The sequence below is a fragment of the Mixophyes fleayi genome, chromosome 1 (assembly GCF_038048845.1).
Source record: "Mixophyes fleayi isolate aMixFle1 chromosome 1, aMixFle1.hap1, whole genome shotgun sequence".
NCBI lineage: Eukaryota > Metazoa > Chordata > Amphibia > Anura > Limnodynastidae > Mixophyes > Mixophyes fleayi.
Window position 1 is genome coordinate 267,051,303 of NC_134402.1, and position 19,747 is coordinate 267,071,049.

Consider the following 19,747-nt stretch of genomic DNA (forward strand, 5'->3'; position numbering starts at 1 on the left):
TACTTTCATAGCTTTCTGCATTCTATTTCTTGGAATCGGAACACCGCCACACTCCCTCTGAAGAGGGGAAGATACTTAGCTATAGCTGAATCATTAACAGCAAGATGGTTATCAACCTGTTTTATCACTACTGACACACCCATAATCGTCTTAAAATGGAAAGGGTTGATTGGTCACATCTCTATGTGGCATGCCACATACTACTGGTTGTGTCTAAAGCACTAAGCTTCCCCAGCCACTCTCTTCTCTCATTGCCACAAACACCCATGGCAGATGTACATGGCACCTGTGTCAGATGCACACAGCATCTGTTCACTGCTGCTCTGCTGTGTAGAGTGTTAGTGAGCAGGACATACCTCCCAACATTCCTACTTTGTTCTTAGTTTGCCCTGCTCAGTGCATTCATGAATGTCCCTGTATGTAAACACACCAGGATCACCCACTCTGGCACCAACTGACGTACACCTCTGATCACAGTGACTACAGCTAATGACCAGGCATTACTTACTTAGTATGTTTTCCAGTTACCTACCCAAAACTCATCTTTCTCTCTGACACACATATGTAACCTCAAAACTTATTTTACAGAAGAAACACAAACAAGAAAATCATGCAATAAGCAATAAACAAAATCATTCCTTTTTTTAAAAGGCTCATTTTTTGAAGAAAGTTCTCTGCTAACGCTATTGCTAACTGTTATTAGCATAATCTTGGTTAATCAATCTATGTGGTTTGAAACTGCAGCTCGATAATAAATACATTAATGATAACTCATTGATAAGTTAATCGTTTTGTTCAAGAATAAATATAATAAAAAAACTGTCAATATTTAACAAGGATTAATTATCTTATGGGCCAAACACATGTTATTCCTTATAGACCAGACTATGTGACATTTACATAGAAAATATGTTTTTGAGTTTTTCTTTTAGTATCATATTACAACATATTTTAATTGGATTATATGAAGTTGAAGGAAGATGATAGGAAAAAAATATCCTACCTCCTAAAATTAAAACAAAAGCAATGAATTCAGAGTTGTATTTACCTTTAGTAAATAAGTAAGGTATAATAATGATACTGCCCAAATGATGGTTGTTATAGATTGTCTAGCTGAAATGATACTGTTAGTGCTTGCTTATGGCTTGATAAAGTACAAATGAGGATAACTATATTACCATCAGTATGTACTTTTCAGAAGTGTAAATTGGACTGGAAGCCATATATGTCAGTAATAACACGCTCCATATAGTTTTCCAGGAAAGGTGGCAACCTTTCTTCTTCAACTCCTAGAAAGAATGCTGCCCCAGATGACCCTAGCCACCTGTTGCTCAGCACTGCTGCTAGCAGCCTAGTTGAATTCCTATATAATATGGCTAGTGAGGAACTGACTTGTGATGCACTACAGGAAGCAATGCAAGTGCAGATTTGAAATTTGGCTCATATACAATTGAAACATAGCTTGTATAAATCACTTCAGTTCAGTGACATGTATTTTCCTTCCAAAACTCACAATACACAAAAGTATATTTATCTCAATATATTCTGAAATCATTTAAATGCGTCTCCAGGTTTGAGAAACACGACGCCAACAACAACATAAAACAACCTCCGCAAGCTATATCATATACTGACACTGTCACATGGACATTCCATCTCAAACAACTTGCAGGCTAAACTAATTAAATCCATATAATGCTATAAAATACATTCTGAACATGAAGTATATGTATAATATCCAAACATTGTATTTGTTATCTGGATTGCATCTGTTTTTAATGATCACATATCACTTTTACCAATGTTTGTTTTCTATTATATCTTAATAGATATTAAAAATGATAAATGTAATTGTTTCTTTTATGTGACGTTTGCTACAATAACAGCTCATCAGTAAACAAACAGACTGACAGAACTGATCTGAATAAGAAGGGAATAGGCAGATCACATCACTGGTTATAGTGCATTAGGAATCTGCCTGCCCCTTTGTATGACAAAGGATTACAAATGTCAGGGTTTGGATTGCAGTATAAATACCTAGAAACAGAAAAAGGATGTAGAATGTGGAGCAGTGAATTGTAAAACTTCAGATGTAAAAAGGTAATAAATGACTACAATACTATTTAGAGTTAGCCCTGATCAAGATGCCTAACATTCACAGATGTATTATGTCTTCCTTAACCCTTCATCAATCTGAAGTATTTATACCTTCATGACCGGAATACATTTTACAACTTTAAAGGGCCAGTTAAACAGGAAATAACTCTTCAGCTGCTTTATGAACCTAAGCTTTTCATTGATCTTTTTTAGAACAGATAGAACTTTTATTTGATAGTATATAATCATAAACAATTCTTTATTTTAACAGGATAAATAATAATGTTTATAGCTAAATATGTTTGTTGTAGTTTTTCTATTTTGAACATACTTTAAAAAAAAAAATTCTCCTCATTGGTGGGAGATACTTTTAATAAGTTCATTTATTGGCTACTAAGAGAGCATCTGTCTACATGCAGAAAAACAAGCTTAGATGCCAATGGCATTTTAGCTTACATCATGTTCATTTATGCTGTAACGTTTCAGTATTTTGGAAGAATTTCCCAAGGTCCTAATAGACCCCAGCTCTTTTTTTCAGCAGAGAAACAATTGGGAAATCCCCCCATGTATATAGGAGTCTGTCTTTCATCTAACACAACACTATATTTGGGAGAATTAGAATTAGAAAACAGATCTTGGCATATGCACTGCAACCAGAGATGCACTGCAAACATGCGCAGCAGTTCTGTTTCTGCCATGTCCTGCAGTGACAGCCGGCTCCGCGTGCCAGACTACAGGGCATTGCATGCCATGCCTAGCACACATGCCAGGGGTTGCCGACCCCTGGCCTACAGGTTGTTCTATCCTCAATCCCTTCAAAACTTGGGACATAACAGATCAACAGGAGATGAAGATCGAATACAATAAGGTGGTCTAAACATAGACAAATTCAGCTTAAAAAGAGGGAATGAGTCCAACTTAGACAAAACCAAAATCACCTTTCATTTTCATTGAAGCAAGTCACAATAAACCTTAATTTAGATGCAGTATTTCATGTCTATAAATTATAGGGATGTTCACTGTATTAACTTCGTGCTTTGGTTTTGGCAAAACCGCCCTCACGTGTTTTGGCTTTGGTTCTGGTTCTGTTTTAAAAAAAATAATTCTAAAAATGCTAAAGAATGCAAAAAAAAAAAATCACATAATTTGGCTCTTTTTTTGTTCCTACATTATTAACCTCAATAACGTTAATTTCCAGTCAATTTTTGTCAAGTGACAAGAACACTGCTACACCTCCTGTTTTTGTACGAGCAATGTCACTGGAGAATTGAGAGTGACAAGAACACTGCTACCCCTGTTTCTGTGTGGGCAATGGCACTGAGACTGGAGAGTGACAAGAACAATGTGACTGGAGAATGACAAGAACACTGCTACCCCTGTTTCTGTGTGGGCAATGGCACTGAGCAATGTCACTGAAGAATGGAGACTGACAAGAACACTGCTACACCTGTTTCTGTGTGAGCAATGGCACTGAGCAATGTCACTGGAGAATGGAGAGTGACAAGAACACTGCTATCCCTGCTTCTGTAAGAGCAATTGCGCTGGATCTCCTGGGGAGGGAGGTACTTATGGAATCAAAAACCTGCGAGATTCAATGAATCAACGTTGATGTTTTGCCTCACTTTAGATCCGAGGAAGCAGGAGCCGACTCGGTACTCGGATTGGAGATGTTCGGGGGGGGGGAGTTTGGTTTTCGGAAAACTGAGCCTGAGCATCTCTAATAAATTAGTGTTTGGCCCTAATCTTATTCATTTGTATGTGCTTAATGAACAGGTTTCTTCTTTAGGTTGGAAACCACTCAGTTTAAATGTACTTTGTGATGCATTGTATAGCAATATCAGTGAAGGGAAATTACAGCTATCCATAAGGATTGCTCCATATCAACAACTTGCTATATCTTCTCTATGAGCATATGACAACACAAATGTTAAACATCAATTTAGAAAACATTTACTTGGACTGGATGGAAACACAGACAGAATAAGTTAAGAAATGCAAAAATAATTAGGCAAAGGAAAGAACAATACACTGAAAAAATTGAAAGCCCTCCATCTGCCATATGAATAATAAGATCCTATAGATATGCTGGCGTATTTGCAGTGCACTGGTTACTATTAAACTGAGCCTGTCGTTTCTGTTCCTAATAATGTACAAACAGCTGCAGATGAATTATCCCTCAGATCACTGCTAATATTTGTTTCAGACCTGTTTCTATTACCTTAGCCAGAACATACTCTCCCCCGCATACAAAAATCTTTTTAAGTATTTTAAGAGATAATTTGGCAGGATGACATTCAATTTTTACACTTTTCAACCATACACGCCCTGAGCTTCACCTTGGCCTAGAGTTAATATAGGATTTCCTATAGGAAACGAAAACGTTCATGGATTCTGACCTTTAGCGCTCACACACTAAAACATCTGTATACAGGGATTTCCCATTTGGTTAAATCCGTATCTTGTGCCATGTTGCCTTTTTTTAATGGAACAACTATTTATTTCTTCCTTGTGAGTTCCAAACACTGAGTAACCTCTCAGCTTTCTAGCCCCCACCCCCACTGTAAAAGTTAGAGTTCCTGCTTGCATCCATAAAATATAGAAATCCAAGTACTGCAAGTTTCCTTCCCAAATTGTGTTGGGTTTGCTAAATCATTTGAGAGCAAACCGTACGTTGCTGTAGATCGGTACAAACTTATGGCCATTGCAGACTATTTGAAAATGAGACCTACAGGTTTCATATGTCTGTCTACTTTATGAACTTCTGCTTAGATGTGTTCAGTTCATAAGATTCAAACTATTTTCTGCAGTGCTGGATGTTAAGTTGGCTTGTTGCTGATAGTAAGACTAAAACACAAGATTAATGCCAAAAACACATAACATGATCACAATTTACTGCCAAAAAATAGTCTGTTGACCACCAACGAAAAAGAAACAAAATTCTATATGCTTTCCTCTTACTTACAGTAACTGAATATTTTTCAGTCCATGAGACAAACTTGAGTTCAAATCTTATTAGTCTGCAGAATTTGTAATAAGTGTCTGTTTATTAAGTGTGTGAACTTGACAATAAATGTATATATGAATTTATTTGAGTGGGAATTCATTTGATGCTTTCCAGTTTGAAAGCTAGGCACTGTTAACGGTATTAAAGCACTCAACACAGAAAAACAAGTTATCTTGATTCACAGGGATGATTTAAGGTTGCCTCAAAGTTTATGGGAAAACTGTTGAAATTAGAATATACCTGTGCAACTCTATTTTCAATATCGAGAACCGATAATTTCAGATTGAACACTGAACACTAAATTCCAGGAAAAGAAAGGGCAAAATTGTTGGGTTTGGGTAATTTTGGTCTTATTATTAATACTCTTTATTTGTAGAGCACCAATATATTATGCAGCACTGAACAGAAAATGTTTATACATTTAAGCTAGTCCCTGCGCCAGTGGAGCTCACAATGTAATTTCTCTATCACCCACTAGGGGGCAATATAGTAAGTTGTCAGTAGCCTGTATGTTTTTAGATTGTGGGAGGAAACAACTAATTAACCTACTTGGATGTTTTTGAACTATGAGAGGAAACCATGGGGACATTGGGATAACATACAAACTCCATGCAGATTGCACCTTCAGACAAACCTACAAACTCCATGCAGATTGCACCTTCAGACAAACCTACAAACTCCATGCAGATTGCACCTTCAGACAAACCTCAGACAGGTCTCAGATCTGTCAAGCACCAATACTTGCTACTGTACCACTATGGTATCCAAAGGCTTTAATATCAAAATGCATTTTCAGATTTGTTGAGAACTGGCAGGGGCTACAATTGTAAGCCACAATCATTACAAACATTACAGATGTTAAGTGATTTATAAGCCACCGGGATCTATGTATGACTCTTCGCATTTAACGTACCTATTTCTTAAAATTGTTCAGCTGGGGCAACGGCTCCAACAGGAGCCTGCCCTGCAAAGAGTCTATAGCAAAGTGACCATTAGACCACACATGCTCAGAATACAAAGAGCGATAGTAGGGAGGGGAGGAGCACGAAACCTGCCAGTAAGGGATCCCTCTCTTGCAATGCGCCCCCTATAGGATAGAACGGCTAACTCCATCTTCAGGGTCAAGCTTGATAATTTGGTCCAGACACCATTCTTCAATAGTTACCTAATGCAAGAAATATCTCTGATATCTCCTGTGTTAGACTTCGGTTAAATAGTCTGTTAACTCAATTTTGCCTAAACCATGTGGAAACATCTCTTTCCGCATGGTTTAGGTAAAATTAAGATTTAAGGCTCGATAAACAGGCCACATAATACTGTTATTATGAAACTTCCTTATAAGTAAGAATATGTATAATATTTTGGTCCCTTTAAAATAATTTTATACTGCAAAAATGTGATACTGTTAGATTGACATTGTAGTGTAACTCAATATAAAATAACAGGTTAAAAAGGCATATGAGGCTGCCCAGTCAAATAGTCATAAGGTTCCCCACACATAAGTCCTGCAGGGGTTTAAGCCTTCCCCTGTTTTCCTAGCCACAAAAGCTTAACACTTTTGAATGTGAATATGTCTATTTTTCCAAGGAAAACAACATTTGAAAGAACAAGAAATTTGAATCTAATTTGGATGCTGGAATGGACTGGCAGCAAATTTATAGTATGTATTCTTTTCATACCGCCATGATATTTAGAATTGACTTGTAGTGTACATCATTTAAGTGTTATTATATCAATTCATAAAAATATTTTAAAGGCATACAAATGGATAATGAACAGACATAGTTTTGGTTACACTAAGGCAAGGCTTTGCATATTCCTTTAACCAAAGGTAAACAATTTAACCTCAGTATTTAGTGGTGTCCTACAAGGTGGATGGATCAGCATCACCAGATTCCCTTACTGCTAGGCCATTTATCCAGCAATAGTTCTATTACTGACATTATTTATACTCATTCTAAAACAAAATTATATTAATGAACCCTAATAATGAATTTCACTTGTTCCTAATTGGTGGCCAACAAGAGTAAGCACTGGGCTAGATAAGCCAGCAGTGTCCTGTTACCATTGTTTGATTATTGTACCTGTGATCTTATCTTGCCATTTTTACTATTGTTACCTGTGAAGCAGATCAGCTTGTATTTGACTAGGCCTTTAATTACTCATGTATTGACTTTGGCTTGTTTAATCATGCTCAACTTCTGCCTGCTCTGACTTTGGCTTGTTTCGGATTCCTGTCATTCTATCAGTTGGCCACCTTCTTTAATACCAGATCCATTGTGCTATGCAGTCTGAATCTCTGGCCCTCTTAAGTCTCTTTTCCTTAGCTTCAGTTCTAAGAGGCGGTTGCTATGAGACTTTCAACAAAGGGACAATGATTAAGGAACAAAAATAGAAGTGCATACGACTATCACAAAAATATATATAAAAAAACCCACTAACAAATATATCAAAAGTGATCCATACTAAATCCCTAAATTCTTAAACGACAAGAGACCTAGGAGTAAATTTATCAAGCTGCGGGTTTGAAAAAGTAGAGATGTTGCCTATAGCAACCAATCAGATTCTAGCTGTCATTTTGTAGAATATACTAAATAAATGATAACTAGAATCTGATTAATTTCTATAGGCAATGGTTGCGCTTTTTCAAACCCACGGCTTGATAAATTTACCCCCCTAATGTTTTCAGGAGGGAGTACATTGACATTTACCCTTGCATAGCTGGCAATTGGCTTAAGTCCTGCTTGAAGCTTTAAACATAGCCCTAACATTAGACAATCTTAATCACAAATAAAAACAAGCAAAATTTTGAAAACTGTCTACAAAATGTCACAGAGAATGTTTCACAGAGAAGACCATAGTCTTCCAAGCTCTTACCTTAGACTGTAAGTTCAGGGAATTGATAATTTGCACATACAGTGCAGAATGGAATTCTGTGGGATGGTGAAGCAAAAACTTCACACCTCTGACAAACAGAAGTGTAGAATTCGACTTGAATTAATTTTCTTAGCAAAACCGCTATTCTCTGATCATAAACCTCGCTCAAACTCTAAAACTATCAGGGATCCTAAAGAAATTCTAATCTTAACTCTCACATTTTAAAAAAGTAAGATCTCACACATCATAATTTGTGGAAACATAAAGAATATTTTTCTCCTGTAAAAAGCGCTTGCTAAAATTTGAAAGACTGCAATTTTGATATACACTCATTTTTCAAAGTGTTATGGAGGCACTTTGCCCTTGGCACACTAAAGTCTAAAAGAACCGTGACGATGGCCTGCTCAATGCAAAGAGCAACAGATAGTCCTAGGAATCTCTTCTAAATCAATCATGATAGTAGTCCATGTGTTTTAGTATACAGAAGCCAGGAAAAATATCTATTCAGACTTGAAGAATTCATTATATAACATAGTATGCCATCTGCACATTCTAGATACACAAATTGACTGGCAAGCCTGCACTGTGTAAATAGACGAATGCTTGCGACAAAGACAGCTTTTCTGTGTCCTTTTATTTCCCCAAGTTAATTAACATTTCAACTTTGGTTTGGAAGACCAGATCGGAATTTGCACAGTTGCATCCATGTCTGCCGAATAGAGCAAAACCACATTTTACATACCTTGGGGCAGAACTGCGCTAGTTAAAACCAGGTACTAAACATGAAGATCTGATTTGTAATGCACCATATCATCATGTGCTTTATGACATTAACAGGTTATTTCCTTTAAATTGATTAAAATAGGTTTCAAGAAACCAGATTTAAACGGTAGATACCACAATAGATATGTGTCCGTGATTCCTTCATATTACAGTTTTCAGTATCAAAATATATTTATATCACAAATATATTAAACACAGCCAGAAAGAGCTACTAAGCAACAGAAATACCTTTTAACTTCCTGTATATTTCCTTAACTTTCACAAATCTCTTTTCAAACTTAAACAGCACTTAAGTTTACAAGCAATGAATTTGACCTTTATAAATCATGGACTATCATGCTTCAAAGTGTTTGAGTACTAATTAACATAACCTTATGAATGGATGTACTTGAACCATTTAATTCTCAGAAGAAATCTTTGTGTCGAGGTCTAAGCATCCTGTGTAATTACCATGTTGGGATTATGTTGGCTTTTGAGTTGTCACATGTGACCACGATCTGATGAACCCATCCACAGATTAATAGACGACCCCGAGACCTTTTTTTTACTCAAGCGTACAATGCTTTTTAAACTGGACAGAAACTGGTTAATTTATCACATTTTGTTCAAATGACATCTCTTGTGAATTAGTGTCAAGATGAATGGGGATCCATTTCTAAAAAAAGTTATCAACATGATTTTTCCACTCCGCAGTGAAAGCTTTGTCTTTTTTTGACTGGGTGGGAAAATGTTGAAAAGTAAAAAAATTTAATCCTGTTTTCATTATTAGAGCACAATCATGTTGAAGCAAAAACACACACAGAAAGACATCAGCTTAGGGCCAAATATCCAATATTAAAAATATTATTCTTTTTAATAGAATTTACAGTGTAGTTTGAGCCGCACGTATCTTAAGTACGACTGAAATACAAACGCCAGGCTGCGACTGTGCAACGTAATTTTACGCTTATATTCAGTGCGCAAAATTGCAGACTACTCTGAATGAGGCCTATAGGGTACAATGTTTATTTAACCAAGTTCAACAGAGGACACATGCCTCTGCACAAAAAGTGGTCTGTGCATTAAGGTAGCATTGTTTCTGTGAAGGAGTCAATTTTACATCTCAGCATCAGTGGTGTGCATCATAAATATAATTTTCATTACTTGTGCAAAAGCACATGTTGAACTAGAAAGAGTGTTACATGGTAAATGTATTTCAACACAGTAAGAGCTGGACTGCACAGATAAAACGGTTCCACAAGGCATTCCAGTCACTGAACTTTTGCAGAAGAAACCGGCACAAATTGAAATTAAATTACTTGGGAGTGCAAATGATTGTTAGGAAGTAGCATGAAAATATAAACCGCAATGTATAAAGTGCATTATTTCTTGGTGTAATATATCAGTTGTTGGACAGCAACCAATATTGGAAAGCCTCTCTGGTAATATATAAAAACTGTGTACGTTCTTAACATTGCCTTACTTGAGATGTTGAGGCTAATTCAGTTTCCTTATCATTAAAAATAATTTAAAAATGAATTAATTTACTATATGGGGTTGGGATTAAAAATGAACGTTAATCTCTTATCCAGGTCCATTAAAACCCATAACCTTGGGTTTTGAGAGAGAACAATTTCCACTTAGCTCCTCATATACAGAAAAAGTGGAATAGTAACAGGATTGGACTTCATTAATTAGCATGTTCCTTACATGTAAAATAAGAGATGGCAAATGCTCTAAACAATTAAAACGCTTACAAGTCACAACCATCTGCCATGGCAGGTTTCCCACATGGTACCCAACATGAGCCCAATTACACTCATCCAAATGTAACTAATTGCCCTGATTAAATAGGAGGCCTAACTACCCACAAAGCAATGAATGTGTCTATGCACTTGATGTGCCTGAATACAATAGGTACTATAGTGCTGTGTAATATGTTGGTGCTAAATAAATAAATTATAATGATAACTTTTCCTTTCAAAAATACTCACCCCGAATTACTTTTAATTTCCTATTCAGAAATTAAGTTTTCCAAGATAGACCTGGGTCACTGAATCCATATATGCAGCTCACTTTACTATTGGCATGCAGTAAATTAAAAAAAACAAAACAAACGGAAGAAACAGGTGTATAATAGAAACATGAAGCAACACAGACAATAAATACTTTTTGATAAATAACACCAATTAACTTTTCTAACCTTGCCAGATGACACCACAAGGAATCTTCCTATTTTTAGGGTATTTTTTAGTGTATAGATTGCTCGGAAAACATGATTTAAAAGCTACATTTATGCTTCTAAGCATAGCTGAAACTTTCTAAGAAAGCTTATCTTGAAATGATTTACAATATGAAACTTTCAATTATCAATATAATGTTGTTCTAAGGGGCAAAATATAAATTGTGTTACATTTGGTGCTCACAACAAAATAGTCAGAAAATTGGGTATAAGGTACATAAGAACAGTCACTGTCAGGGTCACATGCACAGAGTTTCGGATATGGTTATGAAACAAAGCATCTGTCAAAACTTACTTGCTACTAAGACACCTCCTTAGAGAATATGAGGCTCCTCCACCACAAGTCCTTGAACATTCACTCCATGATCCCCAGGCATCCCATAAAGTGTCACGGTCCTCCTCCGATCGAGCCATACGAGAGCTCTGTGGTAAATATAAGACAAAATGTTAGTTATAGCACTAAAGAAACCATATAAAATGCTTTTTCATTAGGCTTTAATATAGTTATGCTCCCAGAAACGTGCCTTTAGTATAAGAAGAAGAACCATAGAGGAAAACAAATACAAATGTCACAGAAGTGCACCATCAGGCTATCAAAATACCTAGGGAAATTCATGAACAGGCTTTGTATGATGTACTAGCTTTTTAAAACCTAGCTGAATGGATAATTAAAGAAAATGTATACAGAATTAGCCATTCATTTTGCTATGACAAATAAACTATCACTAATTGCAGCAGGAATCTGTTCCACACAGTAATCAGACTTGGATCTATAGTTCTGAGAATGGAATGGACAAATGGAGGAATGGGGCAGCACAAAGGTGTTTATCCAAGGAGGTAGTGAAATCACCTCCTGTTTTGGTAATCCGAGAGTAAAAGGACACATATCACATGATGCAATTTCCAGATCTCAACTGTATTTCCGAAAGCACAGCTCAGAACTTCCAAAACCTCCACTCATTAAAACAGCAGAATAAACCCATGGCATATGTGCCATAATCCATTTTAAGTTTCTTAAAATAAATCATAAATGAATGCCACTGAAGGAAAATGGCAATTTGATAGTTGGCTGTAATTTGCGTTTAACTATTATTGCAGAAAGTAAGTAATATTACCTAGTAGAGAAAATAATCTTTATCTTGTGAAAAAAACGGCAGATGGTTAAGTCTGTCTGCTAGGCAGCAATCATAGTTAGCAAACTTAGCAGGTAATAAATAAGTCTTATAGGTTGGAAGAATAGGGCGTATTGCCAAGAAAGCATTAAAAGGGACTATATTCAACAGCCAGATAGCTTACAAAGTGTAATGTTGTCTTGCCTGCTCTGAATTACAAAGCACCAAGAGTAAGACCGCTGTAAATCAGCTTCAGCTAACCAAGAACACTGGATCTTATACCTTCCCAACAAAATAATGGGGGAGTGAGACGGGTATTTTAATAGACCCCTACATATCCATCTGTTTATGTGAGAAAAAAACATCAAAGGAATTCATTTAAGAAAATTCTGTATTTCCAAAATGACTTGTATAAAACTTATGAACTAGACATAAGGAACTAGTGTGAAATATCACACTTAGAAAAAAAAAAAAAGCTGTGGACGAAATATTATTTAATTTTCAGAATTTCTTCAAAATTGAGTACATTGGTTTGGTGATTTTCCCATCATAAACAGAATATTTTTTTTACTGTGAGAGCATGTGCGTTCACAATGGCACGCCTGCTGTGTATTTTGGTAGAGCATCTTCACTCCGTCCCATCCCCACAGTGCAAACATCTGCCACCAATGAATGCAGCCATCTTGCTCTGTAAACCCACATATCTCCATGGAAACTGAGGAACACCTAAGGTCCAAAGCGGCTTTTGCACAGTACAGCGCTTGTTTTATGCTTCATAAATAACCTCTGAATTGACCATGATTGCAAAAAACACACCAAGAAGCAATCATTGTATACTTCTCATCAAGGATCAATGATCTTTATTTCAGCTATAGGGGCCTATTTATGAACCTCCGAAGAGGTGTAAATCTCCCGAAAACAATACCACATTCTCAAGCAACAAGGCTATTTAGTGTTAGAGGATCCCAGCCTCATCGATCGCAAATCCAGTCCCCATAGGTGTCTATGGGGACTGCGATTATGCCCCAATTATCAAGCTCCAAAATTCGGAGCTTTTACCCTGACAACTAACAGCATCTAATGAATATATTCGCTGTTCTCTCTTATGGGAAGAGTATCACAGGAGCGAAATCCGCTGTCCCAGCTAATCAATTTTAGTAACTTGCCATGTTAATTAATTTCTTATCATTGTGAAAGAAATGATAATTAACATGAGCAATATGCGAAGGGTCACAGTGTAGTCTGCATCAAGCAAGTGGCCATTTATTGTATTAAAGAATGACACAGATCACTTTGTATGCAGCCTAAGGGCTCATTGTCACAAATGATTTCTGAGAATTTGCATGCGAGTGCTGTTTGCTTGAATGAAAGTAGAAAAAAACAAAATAAAATGATTTTCTAGAAATTTGACCACACTTACATGCAGAATGTGCTGTGATTAAAATCTAAAAATAATCATCTGAATAATCCCTATATCTAAATATTTTCAATGGTGCCGTATTTGCTTTTGAGGGTACTTTCAGAATGTATAAAACTATGCACAAACATGGTGGTACAAATGTCAGAAACAGCCGCAATTTAATTTAGTAACTGATCGTATTGAAGATTATGCATGATTCTTAAAATCAATGGAACACTGTTAGTGGCTAAGCTAGACACACCTAATGGTAAAACCAGATGACGACATTAATCACCCAGATCCATTTCCCACTATCATGTCCCAGTTTAATTCTCTATCATCATAATTTGCCTCAGGAGTATTTTTAAGAAAGTATAGAAATAGCTGACACATCAGTGAATTATAAACCTCTTTATTCTACCGTCTTCCTCACAATGATATAAAACAGTGTCAGTCAGAACACTTTTCTCATCATTGTTCTGTTTTGAGGCTGCATGTCTAACTATAATTTAATTTTTACCCGATTAACAAATGCTGTGAAAACAGGCTCTTGATAATTATATATCTTTGTTTAGGTATTAATTAAAAGATCTGAACAATACTACATTGCAAAAGAATGGACAACTTTTTTTCTGTATCCCCTCCCCTCTCTCTTTTATTATGCACAATCTCAATAAAATTCTATTGAAAAATATTTTGGACAAACATAGTTCATACTTGTCTACTTTCAGGCAGTGCAGTCCGGGAGGGGGGCGGGACCAGAAGGCAGGAGGAGGCGGGGCATTGTCCATCACATCATTTTGGCCCCGCCCCCACAACGCGAATCGCATTATTTTGCCCAGGGAATTGCAAGATGCCCAGGGAGTTGGCAAGTATGATTCATAGTTGTACAAATGTCAGATTTTGTTTCTAAATATGTATCTAACAAACAGCATACACTCATACCAGCCACAATTTTATTTTGTCACTTGGAGTTGTTAACACAAATCTGTTTTGAGTACTATTATTCGAGAAATAAATTTCTTTGAATTACCTACATAATGCTGCCGGAGGTTAGACAGGCAACACGAGGTTCACATCCAACTAGGGTGCGGAGTTCGTATGTTCTCCAGGTGTCTGTCTGGGATACCATGGCATGGTAACCAACGAAAAGTGTAATATTTTATTGCAGTGATAAAAATGTTGCTGCTGTGGCAAAAAATATCTAGAATGACTGACACATGTTTGGAATTGGGTTGATTAATAAAGATTTTTGTTCAGTTTTCTCTCTTAACATCACAATGACATGGTATTACCTGAACAGGTATCATGGTGGCAGCAGCATAGTAGTTGATAAGTTATCTATGCCAGCAGTAACCCTTTACATGTATAAGGCCAACAAAAATCCATCAATTTTCTCCGGCAATATTGCGTTTTGCCTTTTGACAAATTTGCCTCATGATTCAAAACAAACTGGTAGGTGAACTGGCCTCTAAATTGTCCAATGTGTGTCTGTGGTAGGAACATTAGCTGGTAAGCCTGATGTGAAAGGATAGACATCCTCTGGCTCTGTAATATATTGGCCCTATATAAATGAAGCGTAGTAGTTGTAGTAATGCTGAGGCACCTTTTTCATTGTGCCTATAGTGTTGCTAAAAGTTATGTTAGGTGCTTGAGTATACAATGTTAGGTGTTTGATATTACCAATAGAAGCATTTGGACACCACAAACAGCTACCGCAATGAGTAGGGATGATGAATAGGCAACAGCAATACATTACATTTTGAGGTGGATATACATGGGAAGAGGAAAGTCACAACTTTGTTGTATAAATATGTAAAATGACCCCTTTAACACTCTTTTTTTTACAATGGAACACCCATACTTCCAAGAGGATATCAAAGTACAATGGATGGTTAACATGGTGAAAACGTGTTAGCTCTATAAGGGTTGAGTCAGTTTGTATCCTAATGTTTTTTAAACCTATACAGTGTGAAGGTAATGCTCTTTAATCGGCACATTGTAATTAGTGTTTGTAATGACCTGATAGTTGAGGCATCGTAAAAAGATAGTATCATCGCCTAATATGATTGGTTAAAAAAATAGTGTGTAATTTACCCAGGCCCTGTACTAAGGGTCTGGGCAATATTCAGCTATATTCCAGATGAAGCAAATTTTTAATATATATGTTTCTTGTTCCAAATATCACACAGTTAACAAAAAAAAAAAAAATTATATGTACAGTCAAAGTGATTAACCTTTTATTGGAAACTATGCCAGAAAGCTGAAGCTGTGTACACTTTAAAAGCTTCATTAAACAATGCACACAAGGAAAGAAACCGGAATACAATAAAAATAAATGCTACTTCGATACCTTCCAATGTCTTTTTAAACTTTAAAAAATGTGCTTGCGCATAACATGACGTACTAGTGAGCTAAATTAAATAAAATGTACCAGCTTTCTGGTTCAGTGAAACACAAGTTTGTTTTGTGTTCCCGTTTAGCAGGATCCTCTGGCTAACCGTGTATGTAAAAAGGTGCCCATACGATGGAGAGCAGGCTTAATATCGGTTATGCAATGTATAGATTAACAGCTGTTGTTCTACTTACATTTCCAGCTGTAGCTGAACGCTCAGGCTGCTAATATCTGTACCTAGATGCATGGCAGCTGTACTGCACTTCAATTTGAAATAAACAAGTACATCAATCAATATAGCCGGACCAGTGGTCATCGTCATTATTATTATTAGTGAATATAGAAATTACCAACATATTATTCAGAGCTGTACATTAAAGACAATTGTAGTACAGAAGAATCACAAATTAAACTAAACATACATGGAAACCTGAGGTAGATAGAGTAATGAGTTTATTACACAGGATTATAATTGAATTCTATTACATTTGATAGATTATCAATATATATATATATGTGTGTGTGTTTGTGTGTGTATTATTATTATTGTTAATATTATTAGAGATGAGTGAGGCTGCAACTAAATTCTACAGAATTTGCATTATGTAAATTTCACTCAAAAGAAAAAAAAATGTTTCAGTGGAATTATTTGAGAAAAAGTAAACAATAAAATGTTGCACTTCTTAAATCCAGAGGATTCCATGATACCTCTAAATGTCCTATGTCTTTATTTACTTTTTGCAAACTGCTACAAAAACCATGAAAAAAACCCACCCAAGCAGGAGTGAGCACCTCCACCAGATCAGAGGATATTTAACTTATCCCACTTAATTATGCAACTCACATTTTTGGATCATCAATAAACTGACCTTTTAGCAGCAATGCATAATGCAGCATTTTTGAGAGTACACTTACTTTATTAAAGAGTGTTCTCTAATTTTATACTTTTAACATATAACTATAACCTGTTAGTGAACATGTGACAGTCTGATCTACCCAACCATAGGTCAAAACTGTAAGGGGCCAATGAATGACAGACTGACATAAACAGGGCTGTACAATGAAATTTGTGACCACTGTTGATTATAGCTATGACTCGTCCTTCCCCAAGGGGTCCCCAGCTTCTCCCTGCGTTCCAGTAACTTGCATGCACTGCACTGGGAAGCTGCGTTACAGACACTTCTCTATGTCTTTGTATTGGGATCTAATATATTTAATAAAAAAATAACAACTGTTTAATGGAGCAGAGAAAGTCAGAGCACATGCTAGTGTTTGTGTCTGTAAGGATAATAGGAGTGCGGTTCTGGCATTTATTGCATAAGTGGCAACAGCCCTGATTTGTTAATGACCAGAAAGGGTATTGCCTGAGAGTAAAGTGTTGGGGTCCAATCTAAAACAGGCATGGTTTAGTGGGATCTGGGTATGATTTAGTTACGTTTAGTAAACTTTTGCACAGCACAAGAGTGTGGTCTATTTTGTGCTGATTGTCCAGGTTTGCACTGCATACTTTACTTAACCCACTGATTTCATATCTGTGAATACATCCCTTATAAATGAATGGGGTTGTCCACTTTATCATTTCTTAAATAAACAGTGTAAATATATATAGGTATCTATATTGCATGTAGTGTTACCAGCTGAGAGCCAGCTGGCACTGAATCACACTCATTTTACAAGCTTATTCCAGAGCTTTATTGCAATGTTATGGAAGGAATGAGTCCTCCTGGGGTGGGTTGGAGGCTATTTTCTATACATGTGTTCTTAAAGAGTGGTGGACAACCCACTAAAGTTTTAAAATAAGAATTTTACTATGGGGTGTAGGGGGAGGTAAGTTCCACATTATGCTAGTGTCCCACTGTGTGCACCTGTGTATTGACATCAGCATATACTGTATGTGTTCCATCTGCCTACACATACCAGGCTGTGTAAATGGGTTCATGTAACAGTGGTGAAGATACAATCATGTGAATGCAGTGTTTATACAACCTAGTGCTCATTTGACAGGAACACAGTTTATACACTGCCTGCTATAAAATATTGTGTGTGAGCGCTAAAGTACCTTTTGCTAAAATACATGGGTGCGCAAAGTCTCCATGTGACTGCAGCCTTAAGGTCATTCCAGAGTTTCCATTGTATTTTCATTCTCCTTGCAGTAATATTATTTTGCAAAGCATACAGAAAATGAGCACATACTGGTGAGTGTATTATTATTATTATTACCATTTATTTATATAGCGCCACTAATTCCGCAGCGCTGTACAGAGAACTCACTCACATCAGTCCCTGCCCCATTGGGGCTTACAGTCTAAATTCCCTAACACACATACACAAGTGTATCGAGCATATAGACAAAAATATTCTGCTGTGCAGTTTATCACAATTGAAAAACAGAAATGTTTTCACGGACAGAACAAAAACTTTAATGGACAAATGTTTACAAACTAGGACTGTGCTTCTAAATTCGTGATACTTGCGGAGTGCCGTACATGGCACTGATACAAAAAAGCTGTATGAGCATGAATCAAGTTATATTGAAGTTATACTACCACTTAGGCAGTATTATAGCATCTAACCCTCCCCAGAGCTTGCGGAAAAATGGTTGCACCGGGCTATAATCACAGCTCCGGCTGAAAAATGTTACTATTATGATATATTATGATTCAATAATCCCAATAAAACATAAAAACAATAATATTTCAATGCAATTTCTGAATGATATTGGCAAAAAGAGGCTGTCCCAGCGAGACATTTCTCCTCGGAGATAACTTTCACCGCTACCTGTTCAGCACCCTGGAGAGTGGTGATGACTGACTGGTAGTGAACTGTTCCTCATACACTTCTTTCCCCAAGATTCAGATGTTGGGCTGTCAATGCTGGAGCTTGGGTGGCCGCTTTCAGCGCTAGTTCAAACCACGGTGCCACACGGGTAGAAGTGCATTTTCTGGTTATGAGGAGACCATCTACAGCTGCCCAGAGGTGGCCCGAGCTCTGATCAGAACCGCCTTTGCAGAGGATGCATATGATGCTGGTGGGCTAGCTGGCAGGCAGGGGTATAAGCATTGGGGTAGAAGGGAAATCATCTATCATATAATATTAAGTAAATAATATCATATAAATTAAGTGAAGCTAGATGGGACATAAGAATTTTGTCTCATCTAATGGCCATTATAACTTAGAAGCTACAGATACATAATCAAAAGGGAGACAACAACATCGACCTCATCATCATCATCACCATTTATTTATATAGCGCCACTGATTCCGCAGCACTGTACAGAGAACTCATTCACATCAGTCCCTGCCTCATTGGAGCTTACAGTCTAAATTTCCTTAACACACACACAGGCAGAGAGACAGACTAAGGTCAATTTTGATAACAGCCAATTAACCTACCACTATGTTTTTGGAGTGTGGGAGGAAACCGGAGCACCCAGAGGAAACCCACGCAAACACGGGGAGAACATACATCATGACCCCAGCACCTGGATGACTACAACTACCCTTATATAAGTACTAGAATCAGTGGCATTACATGCATGACATGTCTTTGATTTTGCATTTACTTAATATTGTATATTTGAAAGACTAGAAAAGCAATGTCAAATACACAGTTCTGTGTTCCATCTGTGTATTCTAATTCTACAGTAGACTTGGGACTTTAATTATCCCTTTGTATACCTACCTCACATAAAAAGACCCTGCCCCATTCTCCATTGCGGTTAACAAATTATTAACATCACCAGTGACTACAATTAAGTATTACTAACTTCCCAAAGAGGAACTGGCAGCATGAGGAGGAGAAAGCAGGCAGAGGTGTGCTAACTCTTCTCCTCCAGCGGGGGTCTGAACAGTAAAAGAG

General features: G+C 36.8%; 1 protein-coding gene across 4 annotated transcripts in view; it reads right to left on the minus strand.

Moving 5' to 3' along the window:
- Positions 1-19,747, minus strand: part of ADAMTSL1 (ADAMTS like 1) — a 784,967-nt gene that overhangs the window by 191,804 nt on the left and 573,416 nt on the right. For all 4 annotated transcript variants that reach the window (XM_075210866.1, XM_075210846.1, XM_075210837.1 and 1 more), the window contains one exon: positions 11,278-11,405. In XM_075210866.1, coding sequence (XP_075066967.1) covers positions 11,278-11,405 — 128 coding nt within the window. The remainder of the gene's footprint in view (positions 1-11,277; positions 11,406-19,747) is intronic.